This window comes from Mercenaria mercenaria, chromosome 1 (assembly GCF_021730395.1).
Source record: "Mercenaria mercenaria strain notata chromosome 1, MADL_Memer_1, whole genome shotgun sequence".
Lineage (NCBI taxonomy): Eukaryota > Metazoa > Mollusca > Bivalvia > Venerida > Veneridae > Mercenaria > Mercenaria mercenaria.
Window position 1 is genome coordinate 76630054 of NC_069361.1, and position 25348 is coordinate 76655401.

At 35.4% G+C, this 25348-nt stretch overlaps 1 protein-coding gene across 5 annotated transcripts in view; it reads right to left on the reverse strand.

Moving 5' to 3' along the window:
• Positions 1–25348, reverse strand: part of LOC123533487 (mitogen-activated protein kinase kinase kinase kinase 3-like) — a 96024-nt gene that overhangs the window by 57387 nt on the left and 13289 nt on the right. For all 5 annotated transcript variants that reach the window (XM_045315158.2, XM_045315152.2, XM_045315147.2 and 2 more), the window contains exons 5-9: positions 23939–23981; positions 22539–22611; positions 17656–17787; positions 1100–1162; positions 237–318 (exon numbers count right to left, since the gene is read on the reverse strand). In XM_045315158.2, the coding sequence (XP_045171093.2) occupies positions 237–318; positions 1100–1162; positions 17656–17787; positions 22539–22611; positions 23939–23981 (393 nt within the window). The remainder of the gene's footprint in view (positions 1–236; positions 319–1099; positions 1163–17655; positions 17788–22538; positions 22612–23938; positions 23982–25348) is intronic.

Below are 25348 nucleotides of genomic sequence, written 5' to 3' on the forward strand. Positions count from 1 at the left end.
TTTGATGATGAAGGAAAACTCCAGATGCCCCTTTGAACAATATTCAAGGCACACATTGGTAACTGGGTAGAACCATCGGCCTTTTGCAATCCAGCTGGATGGCTTCCTCACATGTTACTTGAACATGGCTCAAACCCTAAAGAGAGGGGTAACTGATTTGAAGTCAGGACTCGTGCCATTCATCCAAGATTTTAACAAAGCTGAAACTTCCTGTATACATGTTGTTATATACTAACCTCTAACAATTTTTCCGCTGCAGGTCGCTTCTTGGGATTTTTCGTGAGTGCAACTTTGACAAAATGCTGAAATACTGGAGACCTGGAAACGAAAGTATTATACTGGTAATATATCACCATAATATTGAATTCACCCTTACCCTGCTAAATTTCTATAATGAACTTGTCCATCTTTCAATTTGGACAGTATCATTAACTGCTAAAAAGGGTGCATACCAAAAACATACTGACTGAATGGCAAACAGTGCAGGTCATGACCAGACTGCACAGATGTGCAGGCTGATCATGATCTACACTGGTTGCAAAGACAAATTCAGTTGGATTCAGCATGATAAGGGTTAATTTCCTTCCTACAAAACTATTCTCCAGCAGTAAATGACATCTTCCACGTATCAATTAAACGACCGTAATAAATTGCTCTCAGTAAAACTGTCACAGATAATATTGCCTTAACAAAAGATCTATCATAATTGCTGATTTAATTTGTTTGTTTTGTGAGGTTTTATGTCACAACAAGGTAATTTAAAAGATATCTTGCAACCTTTCAGCTTTAAATGGTAAAGTAAGAACTCAGCTGCCTCTTTGTGTATCATTTCAAACAAGTGGAGTTTTAAAGCCACAGTGGTGGAGAGAAAGTTGTTTAGTCAGCAATCATAGGAATATGGCCACAGTGGCCACTGAACATTAAGAGCTGATGTAGGTATAAATTACTACAGCTAACACAGTGAATGTAAAACAAATTTATTTTTATTTTTTGACTGGGTGGAGAGGGGACCCATTTTTACCATAAAACTTTAGAAAACCAATGTACGTACTTGTTACATAACAATATGATTCCGAATCAGAGTAATATAAAGACCTACCATTTGTTTTTGTCTTTTAGTTGTGGAGGTTTAAAACCACTTTTTGACATCAAAAATAATGCTCTGAAAACAAATAAATATTACATAAAGACTACAAAATATACATGTCTATAATAATGTTTTATCATTAGTATGGCTAATGAAATATTAGTAAAGCTTAAATTAATTTGAATACTACAGTACACTCTCATACACTGTAACCTATGGCAGAAAACTCATTTCAATGTCCATAGTGTACAGGTTGATGTATTTTACCATTGTTTTAACACTACATATATTTGAACTTGCCATGGCATTCAATTAAAGTTGTTCTGAATTAACCATGGTATTCAGTTAACATAGTTGTGTCTCCAAATTAGCCATAGCATTCAGATAAATTAAACATACCTGTGGTTCTGAATTAGCCATGGCATTCAGATAATGATTCTGAATTAGCAATGAAATGAAATAAGTTAATGTACTAGTGATCCAAAGTTAACCACAGCATTCATTTTATGTACTTGTGATCCTGAATTAACCACAGCATTTAGTTAGTGTATTTGTGATCCTGAATTAGCCACAGCATTTAGTTAGTGTATTTGTGATCCTGAATTAGCCACAGCATTTAGTTAGTGTATTTGTGATCCTGAATTAGCCACAGCATTTAGTTAGTGTATTTGTGATCCTGAATTAACCACAGCATTCATTTAATGTACTTGTGATCCTGAATTAACCACAGCATTTAGTTAGTGTATTTGTGATCCTGAATTAACAACAGCATTTAGTTAGTGTATTTGTGATCCTGAATTAGCCACAGCATTTAGTTAGTGTATTTGTGATCCTGAATTAGCCACAGCATTTAGTTAGTGTATTTGTGATCCTGAATTAGCCACAGCATTTAGTTAGTGTATTTGTGATCCTGAATTAGCCACAGCATTTAGTTAGTGTATTTGTGATCCTGAATTAACCATAGCATTTAGTTAAGTGTATTTGTGATCTTGAAATAGCCACAGCATTCATTTCATGTACTTGTAATTCTGAATTAACCACAGCATTTAGTTAAGTGTATTTGTGATCCTGAATTAACCATAGCATTTAGTTAAGTGTATTTGTGATCCTGAAATAGCCACAGCATTCATTTCATGTACTTGTAATTCTGAATTAACCACAGCATTTAGTTAGTGTATTTGTGATCCTGAATTTGCCACAGCATCATTTAGTTAGTGTATTTGTGATCCTGAATTAGCAACAGCATTTAGTTAGTGTATTTGTGATCCTGAATTAGCCACAGCATTTAGTTAGTGTATTTGTGATCCTGAATTAGCCACAGCATTTAGTTAGTGTATTTGTGATCCTGAATTAGCCACAGCATTTAGTTAGTGTATTTGTGATCCTGAATTAACCATAGCATTTAGTTAAGTGTATTTGTGATCCTGAAATAGCCACAGCATTCATTTCATGTACTTGTAATTCTGAATTAACCACAGCATTTAGTTAAGTGTATTTGTGATCCTGAATTAACCATAGCATTTAGTTAAGTGTATTTGTGATCCTGAAATAGCCACAGCATTCATTTCATGTACTTGTAATTCTGAATTAACCACAGCATTTAGTTAGTGTATTTGTGATCCTGAATTTGCCACAGCATCATTTAGTTAGTGTATTTGTGATCCTGAATTAGCCACAGCATTTAGTTAGTGTATTTGTGATCCTGAATTTGCCACAGCATTTAGTTAGTGTATTTGTGATCCTGAATTTGCCACAGCATTCATTTTATGTACTTGTAATCCTGAATTAACCATAACTTCAGAAAATGCACTTGTGATCCTCTACTTAGCCGTGGCATTCAGTTAATGAACATGTGATTCTGAATTAGCCTTCGCATTCAGGTCACACACTCCTAATTCTGAATTAGTCAAATAGTTCAGTTAATGCACTTGTGACCTTAAATTATTTATCAGTTCTCTTTAGGTCATATATTATTTCCCAGTATGATAAAGAGAAGCAAATGGTGCACAACATATCTTTAATGAAACTGACATGGAAACAGTCTTCAAGTGGGAAAAGCACTCAAAATCATTAGATTTAAAATTAAACAAGCAAATTTGATGAATCGGAATCCCCCGCCGAAAGGGTCAGAGTTGAGGAACGGCAAAAAAATATATCCAGCAAAAAGTTAAGAATGTTACCAAGAAGCAAATAATTTCATTAGTCAAAATCAAATTAAAAGAAAATGAATGGTTTGTTTGGGTGGGTCTGGGGGGGGGGGGAGGATACAACAGTTTACATGTTGATTATAAATATTGATAGAAAATGAAAAATGAAAAAAAAAATAAAAAAATAAAACAAGAGGACCATGATGGTCCTGAATCGCTCACCTATCCCCACATGACCCAGTGTTGAACTGAGTATGACATCGTTATTTCTATTATTTGACATAGTGACCTAGTTTTTGAGCACATGTGACCTAGATATCATCAAGATGAAAAATTCTGACCAATTTTCATGAAGATCCATTGAAAAATATGACCTCTAGGGAGGTCACAAGGTTTTTCTATTATTTGACCTAATGACCTAGTTTTTGAAGGCAAGTGACCTACTTTTGAACTTGACCTAGATATCATCAAGATGAACATTCTCACCAATTTTCATGAAATATCTCATGAAAAATATGGCCTCTAGAGAGGTCACAAGGTTTTTCTATTTTTCGACCTACTGACCTAGTTTTTGACCGCACATGACCAGTTAAGAACTTGACCTAGATATCATCAAGCTGAACACTCTCACAATTTCATGAAGATCCATTGAGAAATATGGCCTCTAGAGACGTCACAAGGTTTTTCTATTTTTAGACCTACTGACCTAGTTTTGACCGCACCTGACCCAGTTTCGAATCTGACCTAGATATCATCAAGATGAACATTCTGATCAATTTCATGAAGATCTCTTGAAAATATGGCCTCTAGAGAGGTCACAGGGTTTTTCTATTTTTAGATCTACTGACCTAGTTATTGACCGCACGTGACCCAGTTTCGATCTAGACCTAAATATCATCAAGGTGAACATTCTCACCAATTTTCATAAGATCCCATGACAAATATTGCCTCTAGAGAGGTCACAAAGTTTTTCTATTTTCAGACCTACTGACCTAGTTTTTGAATGCACGTGACCCAGTTTCAAACTTAACTAGATATCATCAAGGTGAACATTCTGACCAATTTTCATGAAGATCCATTGAGAAATATGGCCTCTAGAGAGGTCACAAGGTTTTTCTATTTTTAGATCTACTGACCTAGTTTTTGATCCCATGTGACCCATTTTCGAACTTGACCTAGATATCATCAAGGTGAACATTCTCACCAATTTTCATGAAGATCCATTGAGAAATAAGGCCTCTAGAGAGGTCACAAGGTTTTTCTATTTTTAGATCTACTGACCTAGTTTTTGACCCCACGTGACCCAGTTTCGAACTTGACCTAGATATCATCAAGGTAAACACTCTGACCAATTTCATTAAGATCTCATGAAAAATATGGCCTCTAGAGAGGTCACAAGGTTTTTCTATTTTTAGACCTACTGACCTAGTTTTTGACCGCATATGACCCAGTTTCGAACTTGACCTAGATATCATCAAGATGAACATTCTGACCAACTTTCATAAAGATCCCATGAAAAATGTGACCTCTAGAGTGGTCACAAGCAAAAGTTTACGCACGCACGGACGGACTAACGCACGGACGGACGACGGACGACGGACGCCACGCGATCACAAAAGCTCACCTTGTCACTTTGTGACAGGTGAGCTAAAAAAAGGGGGGGGGGGGGGGGACCAGGTGTAGGTACACAACATCACATGTTTATAATAAATGTTCATGGAAAAGAATGAAAAAAGTTTAATGAAATTCTTCCAATTGGTTGGTTTGTTATGTACAGATCTGTGGATTTTTAAACAATTAAAGGGCAATAACTATATGGAAAATTGACCAATCGAAAAAAAACTTGAAGGGCATCGTCGCAGTATCTTGGTTCATGTCTGTTTCAAGTTTGATGAAATTCTACCTGCTAGTTACTGAGAAATGGCTGCAGACGGACATTTTTCATTAAATTAAGGGCAATAACTCTGACGGAAATTGACCTATCAAAAAAAAAACTCGACGGGCATCAGCACAGTATCTTGGTTCATGTCTATTTCAAATTTGATGAAATTCTACCTGTTAGTTACTGAGAAATGGCTGCAGACAGACATTTTTTATTAAATCAAGGGCAATAACTCTGAAGGAAATTGACCAATCAAAAAAAAAACTTGACGGGCATCATCGCAGTATGTTGGTTCATGTTCATTTCAAGTTTCATGAAATTCTACCAAGTAGTTACTGAGAAATGGCTGCGGACGGACGGACAATGCCATTTCAATACCCCCCTCCCGATTTCATCGGCGGGGGATAACAAGAGGGTCATAAAGGCCCTGTATTGCTCGCCTGACCTACTGACCTAAAGATCATCAAGAATAACATTCTGACCAAGTTTCATTAAGATATGGTCATAAATGTGGTCTCTAAAGTGTAAATTCGCTTTTCCTTTGATTTGACCCGGTGACCTAGTTTTTGACCCCACATGACCTAGATTGGAATTTGACCTAAAGATCATCAAGATTAACATTCTGACTAAGTTTCATGAAGATACAGTCTTAAATGTGACCTCTAGAGTGTTAACAAGCTTTTCCTTTGATCTGACCTAGTGACCTAGTTTTTGACCCTACCTGACACAGATTTTTGAACTTCACCTATAGATCATCAAGATCAACATTCTGACCAAGTTTCATTAAGATATGGTCATAAATGTGGCCTCTACAGTGTTAACTAGCTTTTCCTTTGATTTGACCTGGTGACCTAGTTTTTGATCCCAGATGACCCAATATCGAACTCGTCCAAGATTTTATTAAGGGGAACATTCTGACCAAGTTTCATCAAGATTGGGCCAAAATTGTGACCTCTAGAGTGTTAACAAGCTTTTCCTTTGATTTGACCTAGTGACCTAGTTTTTGACCCCAGATGACCCAATATCGAACTCGTCCAAGATTTTATTGAGGGTTACACTCTGACCAACTTTCATTAAGATTGGGCCAAAATTGAATGAATGAATGAGTTGGGTTTTACGGCGAACCGACACAAAAAGGTCATATATCGCCGAGAAAAAAAGTTAAATGAATTACGTTAATTGTAAAGCATCTATAAAACTATTAAAGTAAAAAGGTATATACATATATAGCGTAAAAAGTAAAAAGACAATTGCAAACATAACAAGAGCACCGCCTTGCGGGTGCTGACGCTCATCTGATTTTTTTTGTGTAATAGAAATATTGCCCTACCCATGATTTTCTAAGTCTAAAAAGGGCCATCATTCTTGCAAAAAGCAGGATAGAGTTATGTTTCTTGATGTACAGTGTCCACTTATGATGGTGAAAAACTGTTGCAAGTTTTAAAGCAATAGCTTTGATAGTTTATGAGAAAAGTTGACTTAAACATAATACTCAACCAAGAAAATGATTTTCTAAGTCCAAAAGGGGCAATAATTATTGCAAAAAGCAGGATGGAGTTATGTTGCTTGCTGTACAGGGTCAGCTTATGATGGTGAACAAGTGTTGCAAGTTTCAAAGCAATAGCTTTGATAGTTTAAGAGAAAAACTTGACCTAAACATAAAACTTAACCAAGAAATCTGATATTTTCTAAGTCCAAAAGGGGCCATAAATCTTGCAAAAAGCAGGACAGAGTTATGTTTCTTGCTATACAGGGTCAACTTATGATGGTGAACAAGTGTTGCAAGTTTTAAAGCAATAGCTTTGATAGTTTAGGATAAAAGCTGACCTACCGTAGATACCCGTGTATAATGCGCACCCGTGTATAATGCGCACCCCCGATCTTAGTCCAAAATCCTGGGAAAAAAAAAAAAAAAAAAAAAAAAAAAAATTTTGGTCAATTTTGAGGTGGATGGAAAACGAAAGTAGAGTTTACATCAACACCGGTAATAAATTCTATCTCCACGGCGGAGAGCAGCATCGGTCTCACGGTACTATCGATTTTTGTTTTCTCGAAAATAAAACCAGTAAATTATTGTTATATTTGTTGTTTTACCTTTTTTAATTCACTATTTTGAATAAATAAATAGCAGCTGATTCAATATTTCGGAATGGTATCTTTCAAAATGACATAAGCTTCTCAATTTAAACTGATAACAAAAGGTGTGATAGTCTTTTGTCACGATCATAAAGCCAGTAATTACCGGCAATCAACGTGTCACCTCGTGTCAATTATGTTGTTCACAGTTTGATCTCGGTTAAAGATAATTCTCGATCTTTAATTAGTAACATAATTTTTGTGATTTATAAACATTTCTTTCGTCAAAATACTTTTAAATTTATATGAAATTAATTTTGTTTGAAAAAAAAATAAACAATTCGATCTTTTACGGAACGTAACGGCAATCTTAGATTTTAGCGGAGACAGTAAGCGCGGGGAGTAGTTTCCCTTTACCAAAATGGCGAACATCGGTAACAAACTTGTTTTGAAGTTGGAAAATTGTCTATACCTGTGTATTATGCGCACCCACGATTCGGGGGTGGTCCCGGGGGTCAAAAAACTGCGCATTATACATGGGTATCTACGGTAAACATAAAACTTAACCAAGAAAACTGATTTTCTAAGTCCAAAAGGGGCCATAAATCTTGCAAAAAGCAAGATGGAGTTATGTTTCTTGATGTACAGGGTCTGCTTATGATGGTGAACAAGTATTCCAAGTTTCAAAGCAATAGCTTTGATAGTTTAGGAGAAAAGTTGACCTAAACATAAAACTTAACCAAGAAATCTGATATTTTCTAAGTACATAAGGGGCCATAAATCTTGCAAAAAGCAAGATGGAGTTATGTTTCTTGCTATACAGGGTCAGCTTATGATGGTGAACAAGTATTCCAAGTTTCAAAGCAATAGCTTTGATAGTTTAGGAGAAAAGCTGACCTAAACATAAAACTTAACCAGGCAACGCCGACGCAGACGCCGACGCCGACAACCGCTCAAGTGATGACAATAACTCATCATTTTTTTTTCAAAAAATCAGATGAGCTAAAAATGTAAAACATGTAAATAATCAAAGGCCTGAAGGGCCTGAGAGTCGGCTAATGATTGTTTTTTTTTTTATTTTGTTGTGTTTAATGTCGCACCGACACAATTTTAGGTCATATGGCGACTTTCCAGCTTTAATGGTGGAGGAAGACCCCAGGTGCCCCTCCGTGCATACTTTCATCACGAGCGGGCACCTGGGTAGAACCACCGACCTTCCATAAGCCAGCTGGATGGCCGGCTAATGATTGATGTATTGGTAGTATAGTCTACCAGTTTCAGTTTGGTTTTACTTTTTTTCCTCAACTGAACAGAGATTTTGTTACAATAGATGAAATGGACATTCAATCGATGCCTAGTAAAACTTTGATTGACATTATACAAGTATTTAAACCCAATATATTTCTCTAAAATTGAAGAGTGGTTCGCAAAAATAAAAATGTTAAAAGTACAAACTACAATTTGACAGGTGACACTAAGATACTGCCCATGACTATAAATATTTTTCCAGTAAACATTTGCCTCCGGCATTACCAAAAACAGGCAATTATCGGCTGGTATATATTCGCACATGATAAAATTTGAATATGAAAATTTATATATTGAAATTTTATAGCGCGGATTGCCACATACAATTTGTAATGGATGGACGAAAGAACTGTACAGATATTTTACAGATAAGGGGCCTGGCAATAACCATGTCACACGCTAGGTATTGTTCAATCATATTATAAGGGATGCGAATTTAAAGTATACTTACTTTTGCGTTTAAAGATTTGTAAATGTTGCTGAGTGTCAATATATAGTGTCATGAATGTTAACACTGACGGGAAAATTGCGCATTCGAAACTAAGAGAAGTTACTCGGACTAGCTACCAATTTCGGAAAAGATAACCAATATTAATAAATGCAGTTCTTTTTTAGTTAAAACCATCATTTATTCTATTTCAGACCTGTTAACCTCTTCAAAACCATGTCAGTAGTCCCCAAGTCTATGTACTTTCAATTATCAGTTTTGATTCATGTAGACAGACAGGCCCAGACTGGGCTGAAAAAATGTCTGAGCCATTTTTACGTGGTCGGTAGCAGGGTGGGTTTGGGGAGGGGTGTTCCTTCCCACTTTGAACTGCAGTCAGATTTTGAAATGGGCATTGTGGCAGGTGGTAAAAGGGCAAATGTATCAAACTGTAAAGTGGCAATATGGGGGGGAGGGTGTGGGAGGATACCCCCTCCTGCAATTAGGGTTTGGGGTATCACCACAAGGAAATTTTGAAAATGTAGACGCTTGATACAGCCTTTGGTGCGATTTCTAACTGAAAATTTTATGTTTCAATTTCTAAATATTACCTCTAGATTCTTTTTAGTATTACAATATTCAAAGTATGAATGACTGTCACTTCATATTTTTACTTTCAGGTCATGCCTCAGCACTAGAATATAAGTCTAATATTGATTCTATGTATGTATTATAAAAATAAATTCTAGAATCATTTCTGTTACAATAATATCTATCATGTCTGTTACTTTAATGTTTAAATTTCATAACACAGCTCGATATTTACCCAAAATATTATGTCCGAATATGATTACACTTTCTTTTATACCGCCAAAATCTCCAGTTTCAACAATATGTATTACAAATTATGATGATATGAAGACAGTTTAGCAGCAATTAGCAGTATCTGACATTGAAGTTTACGGTGAAATTATTTAAATCATTTCATAAAAAAAATTGTTTCGTTTCGTCAAAGCACTCTAACATAGACGATCTACTTTTGATTTCAAAAACTACAAGAAAATATAATTTAATGTTTCGCCGATTTGTTTATTTCTCGAAAAATAAGAATTAAAATCATTTTTAATATCTGTAGTAACTAAACAAACCAGTAAGAGCTTCTTCTTCTGATAATTTATCCGTTTACTGACTGCAAAATTCATGTGTGTGTGTAGAAACCCACGCAAAGTTTATAGAAATCATACGATGCGTGTATACATTCAATGTGGGAGAATTAAGGCTGATCGGGAATGGCTATGTTACCTAACGCATCCAGACTATTTAGATTTTGTTTTTAAAAAAGCATTGTGTGCATTTCTGTAATTTTATATAAGTTTTTATACGCTTAGAAATTATTAGATATGCGTATTTGCATTATTTCTATACGTAATTTACGCTAATACGCATCTTATCTGGAGCCCTGCGGAACTATTTTTTGTCTTTCGCTGGATGTTACGCAAGCTTTGTAAGCCTGCGCAATTCATAAAATGCACATTTATGCTTAATGAGTTACATTCGAGTATTGCACAATTACAAGTCATAAATATGACAGATTACATCGTATATTGGTCATAGCAAAGGGAATTCACACAACTTAACTTCATTCATGCAGTGAACTGTTTGAAGTTTGAGAAATTTAATGGAACTACATCCCTTCACTGTGTTATTTGGTCCATTTAGACTTAGAGAATCGCTGGATAGCAAGGACTCGTCAAAACGATTTCATCGTTTAGCCGACTCAAAAATCAAATAAAGTTCAGATTTTATGATATATGCCTATTTGTTTCAAAAACTGCAAAATTTTGTCTGCAGGAACTTGATCAAACAACTCTTTTAACGATTGTACATTATAGTTGAATTGCGCTGTGGTCGAAGTCAACACATTGTTAAAAAATTTTTTTAAAGAAAGCGGTGTTTGGACATGGTACACACTCGGTTTGCTTAATGTCAAAAGTACGAAGATTAACCCTTTGACCAATTCGACAACAGAAAGAAAAAACTTCCTCCCGAAAACGTTTTAAATTTCCTGGTGCCATTCCCCAAAAGTGGGGTTTAATTTCAGAAGTTTTTTGAAGAAGCTTTTTTCCATGAAACTGCCTTTTATTAAAATGTTTTTTAATTGACCAAAAAAACAGAAGGAATTTTTCAATTTGTTTGATTAAGAAGGTTTCTTTGCTGCGGTACACATCCTCTTTCCTGAATATCAACATGACTGGGAAAACCAACGAATATATGGACTTTTTAAAAGATATTTCATGAACCTTGAAAAGAATTTTCTGAATAGAGGTTTTTTCTGTATGCGGTTGTGTATTGATTGAAAACGAAGTGGTCGGAAAAAGATGATAAACTTTTTTTCTTTATTTCTGAAATAAAATTTAAAGGGGCCCAAAACAAAGCTTTTGCCCACTAAAAAAAATTAAGCGTTTTTTGGGCAAAGTAATTTTTTGATGATGCAGATGGCAACGGGGGCCACCAACCTTTGAATCATCTTAGAACCATCGTATAAATTGGAAATTATGATTTTTGTAAGCATTGATTTCAATTTTTTGGATTTGAATATTTCGTGTTTGTTTCGCTTTTTAAGGCGGTTTTCATACAAAAAGAACAGTTGGAAAAAAAGAGTCCATGGTGGTGTATTCAGAACAAATTTTTTTTTTTATTCATAAATTTAAAAATCTTTCCCCTTCATAAATTGCTGATGCGAAACCCAAAAAGGTTTTTTTTGTTTTTTTTTTTCTGTCAACGTTCCGGGACTTGGTTTAAATATGATTTTTTGAGCAGGTTTGGGGATTTTTTTGCAGCTCCCTCGGCATATTGTAATGATATTTTTTTACTCCGTGAAAGGGAGGGTTCGTTTGCTTCAACATACAAGCTTTAAACAGGCGATGTTCTAAATGCCAAAAACAATCAAAACCTTGATTATGGATAGTACCCAACATTTGTAAATACGTTTTCCGGGCAAAACCCATAAACAATACAACCTAACCCAAGTTTGGGATCAATAAAAAGCTTTTTAATCTTAACAAAACCTTGCGATCGCCCCCCAATCAGTTTTTGAAATTTCCCTTTTTAAAAATTCAATATTTAAAAACATTTGGTTTTCAGGTGTTTTATTTTTTAAAAAAAGAAAGTTTTTATCAAAAAAACACCAAAAAATTTTTGCTTCGCAAAAACTGGTATTTTTGTCCCTTTTAGAAAAAGCTCGGGGCACAAGACGTTTCAATTTTGCAAAAGGGGACACCTTAGTTTTTGATTGAAAAAAATTAAAAACCATTTTCCAGGGCCCCAAATTTTGAAGTTTTTTTAAAACACGCGAATTTGGCTTCAACGTACGCAATTTTTTGAACGTAACATATAAAAAAATCATCAACATTAATGCCCCCTCTGCCCCTGGTAACACACATTCACTTCGTTAATTTTGAGCTAAAAAGTTCAATAAAATAAAACCCCTTGTGGAACTCCCGTTTCTTGCTAAAATGAGCAGCGGGTTAAACCAACACGACTTTAAATTGCATCGATAAAAAGTGTTAAAAATGTTGGAAGACGACCTTTAAAAACCCCAAGTCGTTAAAGACTTTAAACCCCAAACTTCCAGTATGTCATAACTTTTTTCCAAACCCGAAAAAGATAGACACTAGATGCTCTTTTTTAAAAAAATTGCATCAAAAAAATTTTCCAGTCGAAAAAGAGATCGTTGTGCTGCCTGCTTGCAAAACCGCTTTGAAAGTTAAAATTTGCCTGAGATTCAAAAACCCAAACAGCCAGAATTGATCATATTTTCTAGAGTTTTAAAAACAATAGTAAGGGCAAGGGTCTATAATTACTTGGGTTCGTGATTTTTCCCCGGTTTTGGATTGGAATAACTAAGCTTCCCTCCAGGAACGGAAAAATGTCATTTCCAGTTAAATTAAAATTTTTCAAGGGGGGAGGTCTAATTTTCTTGTGGTAAATTTTTTAAAAGTTATAAGAATTTGGTCTGGGCCAGCTGCAGACATAAATTTGTCAAAGATCAATAATTCTGTGAGCAAAAATTTTTTTTAAATTTAAATTTCATCATTATTAATCAAAATTAAAGGTTTATTTTCTTTGGATTTATTTTTGAAACCTTTTATAAATTTTTGAAAGATTTTTTGAAAAGTTTTCACCAAGTGTATTGCAATGTCCCCTTGTGATTCAATAGATGGTCGATTTTGTAAGAGGGGAAACTCCAAATTTTTCCTTTTCCACTTATTTTGCGAACCCTTTCCCAAGCTGATTTTTTTAAACCCGATCCTAAATTTAAAGTTTTGAAACGATGAAGCCAGTTTTTTTCTTGCTTTTTTATATTCTGGGGCTTTGCTCTCAGAATTTTAACTGTTTGTGGTTTTTCTTTGTAATTGAATTTTTTAAAGGGCCGCTCTCTTTTCGAACAGCGGTTTACAATCATCTTATACCAAGGCTTATTTTTATGAAACCATTTTTGAATTTTTGGGGAAAGGGATTTGCAGAAATATGGCGGAAACTGAAAACCGATAAAAGGGACTAAAATTGTAAACTCAAAACAAATCTTTTTTACATAGCTTTAAAATTTGCTTCCAGCCCTTTTATTAATTTTGAAAATAAGGGGGGTGAGGGCAATTAAAGTTTTTGAAATAAAATTGGAAAATGGCCATACCATGAAAGTCATCCAGACTTTCCTTCAAATCCAGAAAAATGTTGGGTTGACAAATTGTAAATCAAGCGAAAAAAGTTACCTGTTGCAGGTAAAGGGTAATTTTGGAGTATCTTTTAAAAAAACAAGGGCATTTTTTTCATAAAAGTTTCAAAAATTTGACCTCTAGGTTGCTGTCAGAACAGCCCCAAAAATTTCTGATGCCCTTTAAAAACTCCCATAAGCAAAAAAGGTTGGGGAATTTTTTTTTATAAGATCATCAAGATTTTCAAGATTAGTTTAAATTTGGGAGGATGAAATCGAACGGGTAATTGGTCGGAAATGTTACCTTTATTGCAACGATTGAATCTTGTATTTAGAACAATTTTCTGTGCGGGACTGCAAAATAATAATAATAGATGTACCACCAGAACTCACGGTTTGTATAAATTAAGTTATACACTGAATAATTTTTGAAAACTATTTTGTCCGTTTCCCTTTAAAAATGTTTCACAAGGGACATAATGAAGGTTATATTTTGATAAGAGAATTTTATTTAAAAATTTTCTTTAAGCCACGGCAATTCCACTGGAAAAATTTTACTTTCCATTTACACTGTAAACAAAAAAAACGACTGGAAATTTAAAGTATTAGGTTGCATTGATTCAGGGGGTGGGAAACCTTTTAAATTTTTTTCCCCCCTTTTGCTAGAAAAACCGAGGGGCGAAAATGGGGGCGTCACATCTTCCCCCGCAACGGTTCATATCAAAGGGGAAAGGTTTTTTATTAATGGGAACGTTTTTTCCCCTTTTTAAACCATCAGTTTTTCAATCAATTTTTTGTTTGGGGGGTTTTACTCACCCCACTTTTATTTGAAATTTTTCTTTGAGCTGCAAAATTTTGTGTAGTTTGGGGAACATTTTGTACAGCGGGCAGCCTTGGGTTTACAGTGCATTTGAAAATGGTGTCGAAAAAGGTTTTGCTGGATTTTGGCTTTTCTTTTTTAGCATTTGGAATAGGCACGGGAATCAGTTTGCTAGACGCATCATACATTTAGTAAATTTTTTTGAGTTAGATTTGTTATGGAAGAAATTTGCTGTCAGGAGGGAAACAATTTAGCATTGGCAATTTGTCTAGCTTAGGAAATCCCTGCCCTTTTTGAAAATTTTTCATGGAGAACTTTCCTTTCGTCTCCATGCTTGCAGTCTCGAGACTTGCTAATGGGGCTCCCGCAATTCACACAACCAAAGGATACGCAGGTTTTCATGTTCAGAGAATACCATCTTGGCAGCATTTGGGGAAAAGGATCAGCTTTACAGTTCTTTTTTAGTGGCCAAACTTGAAACAAGTAACATTGAAAAGGTTTGGATGTAAGTGGAACTTTTGTACGAAAATGCCAATGCGATAACAGAAGGGAAAAAATGGAACGCCCAAAATTTTGGTGAAGTGTTCGTTTTTATTTTTTTGCCGTTTCTTTAAATTTTTATGCGCAGCGCAGTACCGTTGCGCAGAATTCCGCACAATTTCCGTCTCGATACTCCCTGCAAAATCAGGACAACGAATGATCCCCCCCTTTAGGATTCAGAGAACGGGTGGGAAAAACCCGCAGGGGGGTTAAAAAAAAACGTCTCCCAAATAAATTATGTCATGCGCGCTTTTCACCTCCCCGAGCAGGTCCCGTACGATTTCTTAAATGTTTTGGAAAACCAGCGACACTCCCCGATTTTTCTCAACACAAAGGAGGATACTTACATTTAAAAATGTATCGCGGTGGCTGAATCGAAGAAAACTAGGGAAATATTGTTTGAGCCAAAATTTTCGGGGAAGAATTTTTCACCACCCTTCCCAAAACTGTTTCCGACGGCTTTTTTTTATTTATATTTTCCACTTAAAAAGTTCAGATTCACACTTCACCCCCCCCCCGAAGCCAACAAAGGGGAACCTGTAAACAAAGCAATATCCACTTTTTACTGTTAGGGGTTTGGGGCCCAAAATTGTGACCTCTGGTTTTTCAAGCTTTTCCTTTTTTGACCTGGTGAACTATTTTTACCCAGAGACCCAATATCGAACTCGTCCAAAATTTTATTGAGGGTAACATCCCGACCAAATTTCATTAAGATGGGTCACAATGTGGGTCCAGAGTTTAACAAGGGGAAATTTTGACCCTGACGCACACCGCACCCGGGCAAAAACCTCACAAACTCACCTTGAGCACTTCGTGCTCTGTAATAAAAAAAGAGGGAAAAAATGGCCTGAATCGCCACCTCTTCCCACAGACCCTTTTGAGAGATGTCGTTTTTTCATTATTTTTACATTGACCTAGTTTTTTGAGCCCTTTGGGCCCAGTTTTTAACTTGACCAGAAAATAAGATAAAAAATCGCCAATTTCATGAAAATCCCCCCTTGAAAATAGGTCCAAGAGGTCACAAGGTTTTTCATTATTTGACCTATTGACCTAGTTTTCGAAGGTCTGACCCTTTTTGAACTTTAAAAAGATACAACAAGGTGAACCTTCTCACTAATTTTCATGAAGATCTCAGAAAAATATGGCCCTAAGAGGTCACAAGTTTTTTTCTATTTTTTACCACTGGCCATTTTTTTCCGCACTGCCCCGTTTCGAAACGACCCAAAATCACAAGGGGAAATTTCAGATCAATTTTTTATGAAGATCCATTAAAAAAGGCCCTAGAGAATCAAAAGATTTTAATAAATTTAGCCACTGACCTATTTTTTTATAGAACTGACCCCGTTTCAAACTTTACCCAGACACACAAGATGAAATTTCAGACCAAATTTCTACAGATCCCCCGAAAAGTTGGCCCTAGAAGGCACAAGGGGTTTTTTTTTAAATTTACCCACTGACCTAGTTTTTAAGGCACAACCCAGTTTCAAACTTGACCATATCTCAAGGGAACTTTTTGACCAATTTTTTTGGGGACCCCTTCACAAGTATGACCTCTAGAGAGGTCACAAGGTTTTTCTATTTTTAGACCTACTGACCTAGTTTTTGACCGCACATGACCCTGTTTCGAACTTGACCTAGATATCATCAAGATGAACATTCAGACCAATTTTCATACAGATCCCATGAAAAATATGGCCTTTAGAGAGGTCACAAGGTTTTTCTATTATTTGACCTACTGACCTAGTTTTTGATGGCACGTAACCCACTTTCGAACTTGACCTAGATATCATCAAGATGAACATTCTGACCAATTTTCATGAAGATCTCGTGAAATTTATGGCCTCTAGAGAGGTCACAAGGTTTTTCTATTTTTAGCCCTACTGACCTAGTTTTTGACCGCACGTGACCCAGTTTCGAACCTGACCTAGATATCATCAAGATGAACATTCAGACCAACTTTCATACAGATCCCATGAAAAATATGGCCTTTAGAGAGGTCACAAGGTTTTTCTATTATTTGACCTACTGACCTAGTTTTTGATGGCACGTTGACCCAGTTTCGAACTTAAACTAGATATCATCAAGGTGAACATTCTGACCAATTTTCATGAAGATCTTGTGAAATATATGGCCTCTAGAGAGGTCACAAGGTTTTTCTATTTTTAGACCTACTGACCTAGTTTTTGATGGAACGTGACCCAGTTTCGAACTTGACCTAGATATCATCAAGGTGAACATTCTGACCAATTTTCATGAAGATCTTGTGAATATATGGCCTCTAGAGAGGTCACAAGGTTTTTCTATTTTTAGACCTACTGACCTAGTTTTTGATGGCACGTGACCCAGTTCGAACTTGACCTAGATATCATCAAGATGAACATTCTGACCAACTTTCATAAAGATCCCATGAAAAATGTGACCTCTAGAGTGGTCACAAGCAAAAGTTTACGGACGGACGCACGGATGGACGCACGGACGGACGACGGACACCGCACGATCACAAAAGCTCACCTTGTCACTTTGTGACAGGTGAGCTAAAAATAAATGGCTCAAAGTGCATGATGTTGTTGCAAGGTTTTTCTTTTTTATGTTTCTTTTTTTTTTTACAGAAAGACATCTTTAGAGAAAGAAATCGTAATTGGTATTGTACATACCTCATAGGATGAAGGTCAAACATAGGTGGTTGCAGTTCTGCAAACTCTATAGATGTGATCCCGACAGCCCATATATCACATTGTTGATTGTACCCGCCTTTCCTCTCCACTGCAGCTACTTCTGGGGCCATCCTGTCAATTACAGAAACATAGCATGACAGAAATTGTTTTCTTGTAAGGAGATAACTTATCTCTGTCAACAGTGGTTAAAGAATTATGTTTGATTTGTTTCGTTAGAATTTTAGCCACACCGAAACAATTCAGGTCAAAGGGCAACTTTCTAGTTTTAATGGTGGAGGAAGAGCCCCATCCACACGGTGCCCGATCAGGAATTATGTCAGGCATCGGTGGGCACCACATTGGAGTCAAGGATATTCAACAAGCCAGATGGATAGCTTCCTCACATGAAAAATTTTATCGTTCAAAGATAGGCAAGTGATTCCAAGGTTAATGAAGAAAACCATACTACCCCATAAGCCAACAAAAAAGTCAAAGTCACTCACATTAATAACGGCCAACATGAAATCAAGGTTACTCACACAAACTATGGAAGAGTTAAAAAACAAGAGCTGTCCGTAAGACAGCCAAGCTCGACTATTCGAAATATTGTCCCAGAAGCAGGAAAATATTACCCAAAAAGGTTAAATATCAAAAGAGTTTTAAGTTCAAAAGGGGGAATAATTTGACCAAAATGCATATCAGTTATGGGACTTGATGCTATCAACTAGTTTTATAACCCCGAAGGCACATGTGAAGTTTCAATTCAATATCTGCATTAGTTTTGAAGATAGAAACTTGCATGTAAAACTTTAACCAGAATTTTCAAAGTCCAAAAGGGGGCATAATTTGCCCAAAATACATGCCAGAGTTATGGGACTTGACCCAGTGAGGTTGGTAATTGATCTAGAAAAAGAAAAAACTAGAGCTATCACTAAAGGTGATGAATGTACCCCCTGCATGCACTGACACAGTACATTGCAATTTGACACACACAAGATTGCATAATTATGTGGACTGTATGTATATAGACTGTATGTATACAGTATAGTAACAAAAAACAAAGTCCCATAACTATGCAGAATATTTATCTAAAAGAATGTAACATGCACCATGCACAACTAGGGTTGGTACTGATCACTTGTGTGAACTTTCATTCAATTGTGTGTAAGGGTTTGGTAGATTAGGCATGCACAAGATTGCATATGCAGACTGCATGTACATAGTATGTTAACAAGAAACAAAGTCCCATAACTCTGCAATTTTTGTCGCTGAAAGAACCTAACATGCCACATACACAACTACTGTTGTTACTGATCACTTGTGTGAAGTTTCATTAAATTGTGTCACGGGGATGAGGAGAGATGGTGCGCACAAGATTGTGTCTATGTATATAGTATAGTAACAAAAAAAAACAAAGTCCCATAACTCTGCAAATTTTTTTCTGAAACAACCTAACATGCCCCATGCACAACTACTGTTGTTACTGATCACTTGTGTAAGTTTCATTAAATTGTGTCAAGGGGATGAGGAGAGATGGTGCGCATAAGATTGTGTCTATGTATATAGTATAGTAACAAAAAAACAAAGTCCCATAACTCTGTAAATTTTTTTTTCTAAAAGAACCTAACATGCCCCATGCACAAATACTGTTGGTACTGATCACTTGTGTGATGTTTCATTAAATTGTGTCAAGGGGATGAGGAGAGATGGTGCGCACAAGATTGTGTCTATGTATATAGTATAGCAACAAAAAAACAAAGTCCCATAACTCTGCAATTTTTTTTTCTAAAAGAACCTAACATGCCCCATGCACAACTACTGTTGGTACTAATCACTTGTGTGAAGTTTCATTAAATTCTGTCAAGGGGATAAGGAGAGATGGTGCGCACAAGATTGAGTCTACGGACAGACGGACAGACAGACAACCTGAAACCAGTATACCAGTACAATAAGTTTCAAATCTATAATGCCTTTTAGTAATAGCTGTATGTACTTGCACGCAAAACTTTAACCAGAATTTGCTAAGTCCAAAAGGGGACATAATTTGGCCAAAATGAAGGTCAGAGTTATGGGACTTGCTGCTATCAACTAGTTTTATAACCCCGAAGACACATGTGAAATTTCAAATCAATATCTGCATTAGTTTTGGAGATAGTAACTTGCATGTAAAACTTCAACCAAAATTTTCTTAGTCTAAAAGGGGGCATAATTTGCTCAAAATACATGTCAGAGTTATGGGTCTTGACCCAGTGAGGTTGGTAATTGATCTAGAAAAAGAAAAAATAAGTTTCAAATCTTTATGCCTTTTAGAAATAGCTGTATGTACTTGCACGCAAAACTTTAACCAGAATTTTCTAAGTCCAAAAGGGGGCATAATTTGGCCAAAATGAAAGTCAGAGTTATGGGACTTGTTGCTATCAACTAGTTTTATAACCCCGAAGACACATGTGAAGTTTCAAATCAATATCTGCATTAGTTTTGACGATAGTAACTTGCATGTAAAACTTTAACCAAAATTTTCTAAGTCCAAAAGGGGGTATAATTTGCTCAAAATACATGTCAGAGTTATGGGACTTGACTCAGAGAGGTTGGTAATTGACCTAGAAAAAGAAAAAATAAGTTTCAAAGCTATATGCCTTTAATTGATGGCTGTATGTACTTGCATGCAAAAACTTAACCAAGGTGTGACGCCGACACCGACGCCAGGGTGAGCAGAATAGCTAGACTATTCTTCGAATAGTCGAGCTAAAAAATAACAATGGCAACAGAGTATTTTACCATCTCAAATCAAGAAAATATTAACATCAACATCTAACAACAAAAAATAAAATCAAGAATTAGGCAATAGAAAATTAGTTTTTAGATTCTCATCCCCGCCCGCCCCTATCTGAAACTCCCCGCCTCGAAATTTTTTATTAGTCAAAATCTGGAGATCCAAAATTTTATGTCCGGATACTGGTACACTTGCATAAACAATTGCATAATTCTCGAGTTTAAAGGAAATGTTTGACATATTGTGGTGATGCAAAGACAATTTAACAGCATTTGACAGTATCTGATATTAAAATTTACCATGATATTATCTCTTATTATAATAAATTAAGAGAAATGATCATAAAATATCGGCAATTCACACAACTAGCAGACAGCAACCTACTTTTAGAAAAAGGTGTCAATGTATTTTCTTATCCTGATTTGATTGTTATTGATTTATATTGATTAGAAATAAGTATCTGTTGTCTGGATTTCAATATTTCAATTGTGTTTAACAAAGCATAAAAATTTGCCTTCGTGGTGAAGTCTGACCAGCCATTTTCACGTGCAAAGTATATTGAATTAACCGATTATTTGTTTCATAGATCTGGAAATAGGATAAAAATATGTTATGTATGCAAATGCATCAAATTAAGAAACATCTGATTTTTTTCAGGTGTAAAACTACTAGATTCCTCATATTTTATACTTTAAGCTCATAAGTCAATAGCATCATCTTTTCCAAGGGTATATAGCTTTTAGCAGGTGCTCAGCAGGAATGACAGATTGTTTTCTTTACAGGTCATGGTTGTATTTTGACAGAACTAAATATTTTGAATTTGCAAATACACAGAGCAGACAAATATTGATTGCCATTGTTGTTGTAGATTTACTTATTTGTACAGGATACAATCAACCATCAGACAAAATGATTTACTATCAAATTATAAATAAGACAAATGTTTATGACTTGAAATTTTTGTCTTCATATATATATACATTGTATATACAAATATTTATATACAAATTTATATACATAAATTATATATTTCAAAATGGGTTTTGCATATAAAAGCTTCAAAAACACAGTAAGAAACACTAGAATATCAATACACTGTGATATTTTAAATATTATTTGTCAAATTGACCTCCAGACTACCATATTTCAAAAAAAAAAAAAAAAATTAAAAAGTGCCCACCCGCCCCATTTTTCTCAAAATTCGGATGAGAATCTAAACATTTATTTTCTCTGGCCTTAAGACTAAACAGATGTAAAACCAAACAAAAACACTTCAGGACATTGAGGTTAATTTTGTACTGCCTGAATCAACAAAGTTCAATGGTAGTATGTTTCAACAGATAGCAATATGTAACATGTGTTTTGAAGTTGTGATTTATCCATAAAGTATGCATGTAAATTAGGACAGAGGCAAAACTGACTTGATACAAAACAACAACTTCAACAAATATTGGATCAAAGTACTAAAGTGTCTTGTTTTTTCAGAATAAAAACGAGGAAAGTTTTTCGTATTATACAAGAAAATGAAATCAATAAAACATTCAATGACTGGGTTGTTTAACTTCACAAGCAGAATTCTGCTTTGAACACTCACACAGACTTCATCCAAATGTAAAACAATGGCACCAATGCAGCTCTATTTACGGAAAAGAGGGAGTAAACACACTCTCTGTGCTGTTTTATTATTTATTACATAAATATAAAAGGCCATATATTACAAACATTCCAGCCCATGCATTATTATACCAGGATGCACATTATCTGATAATTCTGTAATGGCCAGGCATTAAAAAGATTACCCAGAGTTAACATGTATTACTTGTAAAATAACAACTGCTACGAAAATCCCTCCCAAGTAAATAAGAATGCAAATATTAAAGATATTAAGATCCCTGTTTCCAGGGAAGTGAGATTATTTTACTGAAATATATTTATCTGAAAATGTTTTAATGTGATCATGTAATTAAACTATCAATAAACATTGGTTTTATCCATGACCCTGAAATATATCCTCTGTCACATATGCTCTCAGCCTAATAGGACTGACCATGAATCTATTACAGGGCCTTATGAAAATACATATTTTTTAGCATTACAGAAATAAACGTACCAGTAAGGTGTCCCAATGAAAGACTTTCTCTTGCACATTGTAACAGTAATCTGAGCAGACACGCCAAAATCAGCTGAAATATATAAATTATATACCATCAACAATGGCTTAACCACAAAATACCTATAATTTAAAATAAATTGCCATCTCTTTGCAAAAAGGCGGTAAGTGCATTTTATGTCAATGAAGTTATCAATTTCTAGCAATGAGGTGATGATTAATGATCAAATAATAATATATTTGTGCTTGCCATATAAAGAACTATGATAAATGCGTGGTCACATAATGTTTCAGGGCTTTCTGAACATTTATTACAGCTTTTCCTGAAGGTTGTAATAAGCTATTTAACTTCTCTTGCGAGTATACGTATATACTCATACACGTTATGCTGGCCATGTCAACATATTCCAATGACCTCTTAAGAAAATATCAATGAAAACAAGGAGCTGCGTTCAATAAACGCTTGATGCCTCTAGTGGCATCCTTGTCGATAGATTTTGCACGTAAGTCCAAAACGAGGTCAAGGTCAAGGTCAAACTGAGGTCAGGTGATGTTTGATGAGGAATGGTCACAGTTTACATCTGTATTAGTATCAATTCATTCTTGTAAGGGGTGATGATGCCAGACGAAACGGTCCCATTTGGTTAACCAAGAGATGGCCCATATAAAGCAACCTAAGTCCAAAATGAGGTCAAGGTCAAACTGAGGTCAGGTGATGTCTGAAGATGAGGAATGGTCACAGGTTACATCTGCATTTGTATCAAGTCATTTTAGTAAGGGGTATTGATGCAAGATGAAACAGTCCCATTTGGTTAACCTCGTACGGACGGACAAATGAATGAACGGACAGACAGGACAATCACTATATGCCTCCTGCATCAGTAGATGCTGGGGGCATAAAAAAAGATTTTTTGACTCATACATCTCAGTTAAATATGATTTCAACTTGATTCAATAAAACATTAACTCTTTCATTATGAAATGAAGGATAATCCAGAACTATAGTCTAATAGTATAAGTACTAATCTCAGTGTCGTTCAAACAAGCTGCCACAAGTGGCCAACAATCTTCAGTTTGTTTGTTGTGTTGAGTTTCAAGACACTCTGGCATAATTTCAGGTCATAAGGCAACTTAAAAGCTTTAAATGGTGGAGACAGACCCCTGGTAGTGGTAGAACCACTGACCTCTAATATAAGAATTCTAAACCATAAGCAAGGTTTCAAACTGGCAGCGCGGACTGCAAGTGATTTACAGTCAGCAGCCGTAACCACCTGCCCACCATACACTCCAGGCTTCCTCTAATATATTCTTCAAAGGTACTTTCATATAATACGTAGTTAAAATAATTTTTGTTCATAATAAAACTGACAAAAAATTAAAACAAAATACATATCACATACCTAGTTTGACATCTCCTTCATCCGTCAGCAAAATATTGGCACCCTAAAAGTACATGAACAACTATAAACAGTGATTAACAAGAGGGCCAAGATGGCCCTAGGTCGCTCACCTGAGAAACACACCATAACAGTGTAAACATGTTTGACCTAGTGATTTCATGGAAACAAATATTCTGGCCAGTTTTAATTAAGATTGGACCAAAAATGTGGTCTCTTGAGTTTAAAAAAGTATTTTCTTAGATATGACCTAGTGACCTAGTTTTTGACCCCAGATGACCCATATTCAAACTAGACCTAGATTTCATCAAGGCAATCATTCTGACATGATTTTATGAAGATCAATTGAAAAATACAGCCTCTATTGCTTACACAAGGTTTTTCTTTGATTTGACCTAGTGACCTAGTTTTTGACCCCAGATGACCCATTTTCGAACTTGGCCTAGATTTCATCAAGGTAATCATTCTGACCAAAATTGATGAAGATCAGCTGAAAAATACGGCCTCTATCGCATACACAAGGTTTTTCTTTGATTTGACCTAGTGACCTAGTTTTTGACCCCAGATGACCCGTTTTCGAACTTAGCCTAGACTTCATCAAGGTAATCATTCTGACAAAATTTCATGAAGATCAGTTGGAAAGTACAGCCTCTATCGCATACACAAGCTAAATGTTGACAGACGACAGACAGACGACAGATGACAGACAAATGCCGGACACTGAGCGATCACAATAGGTGAGCTAAAAAAACAACTACAACACCCACTCCGTCATCTGTTGATAATATATAACAGATGTTGCAAGGAAGCTGAAAAAAAAAATTCATAATATACATATATATATATATAAAAGAAATTCATTTGTGCATGTGGCCATGCTTAAATATATAGGTGCTGTGCTGGCATATATATATATTAACTTTGTCATTACATGTGTAAATGTAAAATTTTATGTTGACAAATAGTTGCCTGGTGCTCTTGTAAATTTATTCTGGTATGTGCATGTGTATCATTAAGTGCATGCAAGCATAATAATATACACGCACATATACTTTTCATACATATACCCGTAAACATGTAGGTTCATGCATGCAGGGATGTCTGTTTCAATATCAAACAGGACCTGTACACATTTTATATCTTACAAGGAAATATACAACATTTGTGTATAAACTATATAATTTACAAAGATCAGCAAAGTCCAAGCTTCCACTATACACCAACGAGGTTCTTTATCTGCTCAACAATTAATCAATGTTCTTGCAAAAACACAATGCAGATACCCACAATATTAACATTATTAGTTTCATCTACATTACATAAGGTATTATCAAGTGTTTTGTAAATTGGCAGGTATACAAATAATGTATCCACACTGTTAACAAATAAGGAAGTAACAATGTCAAGTGTTGA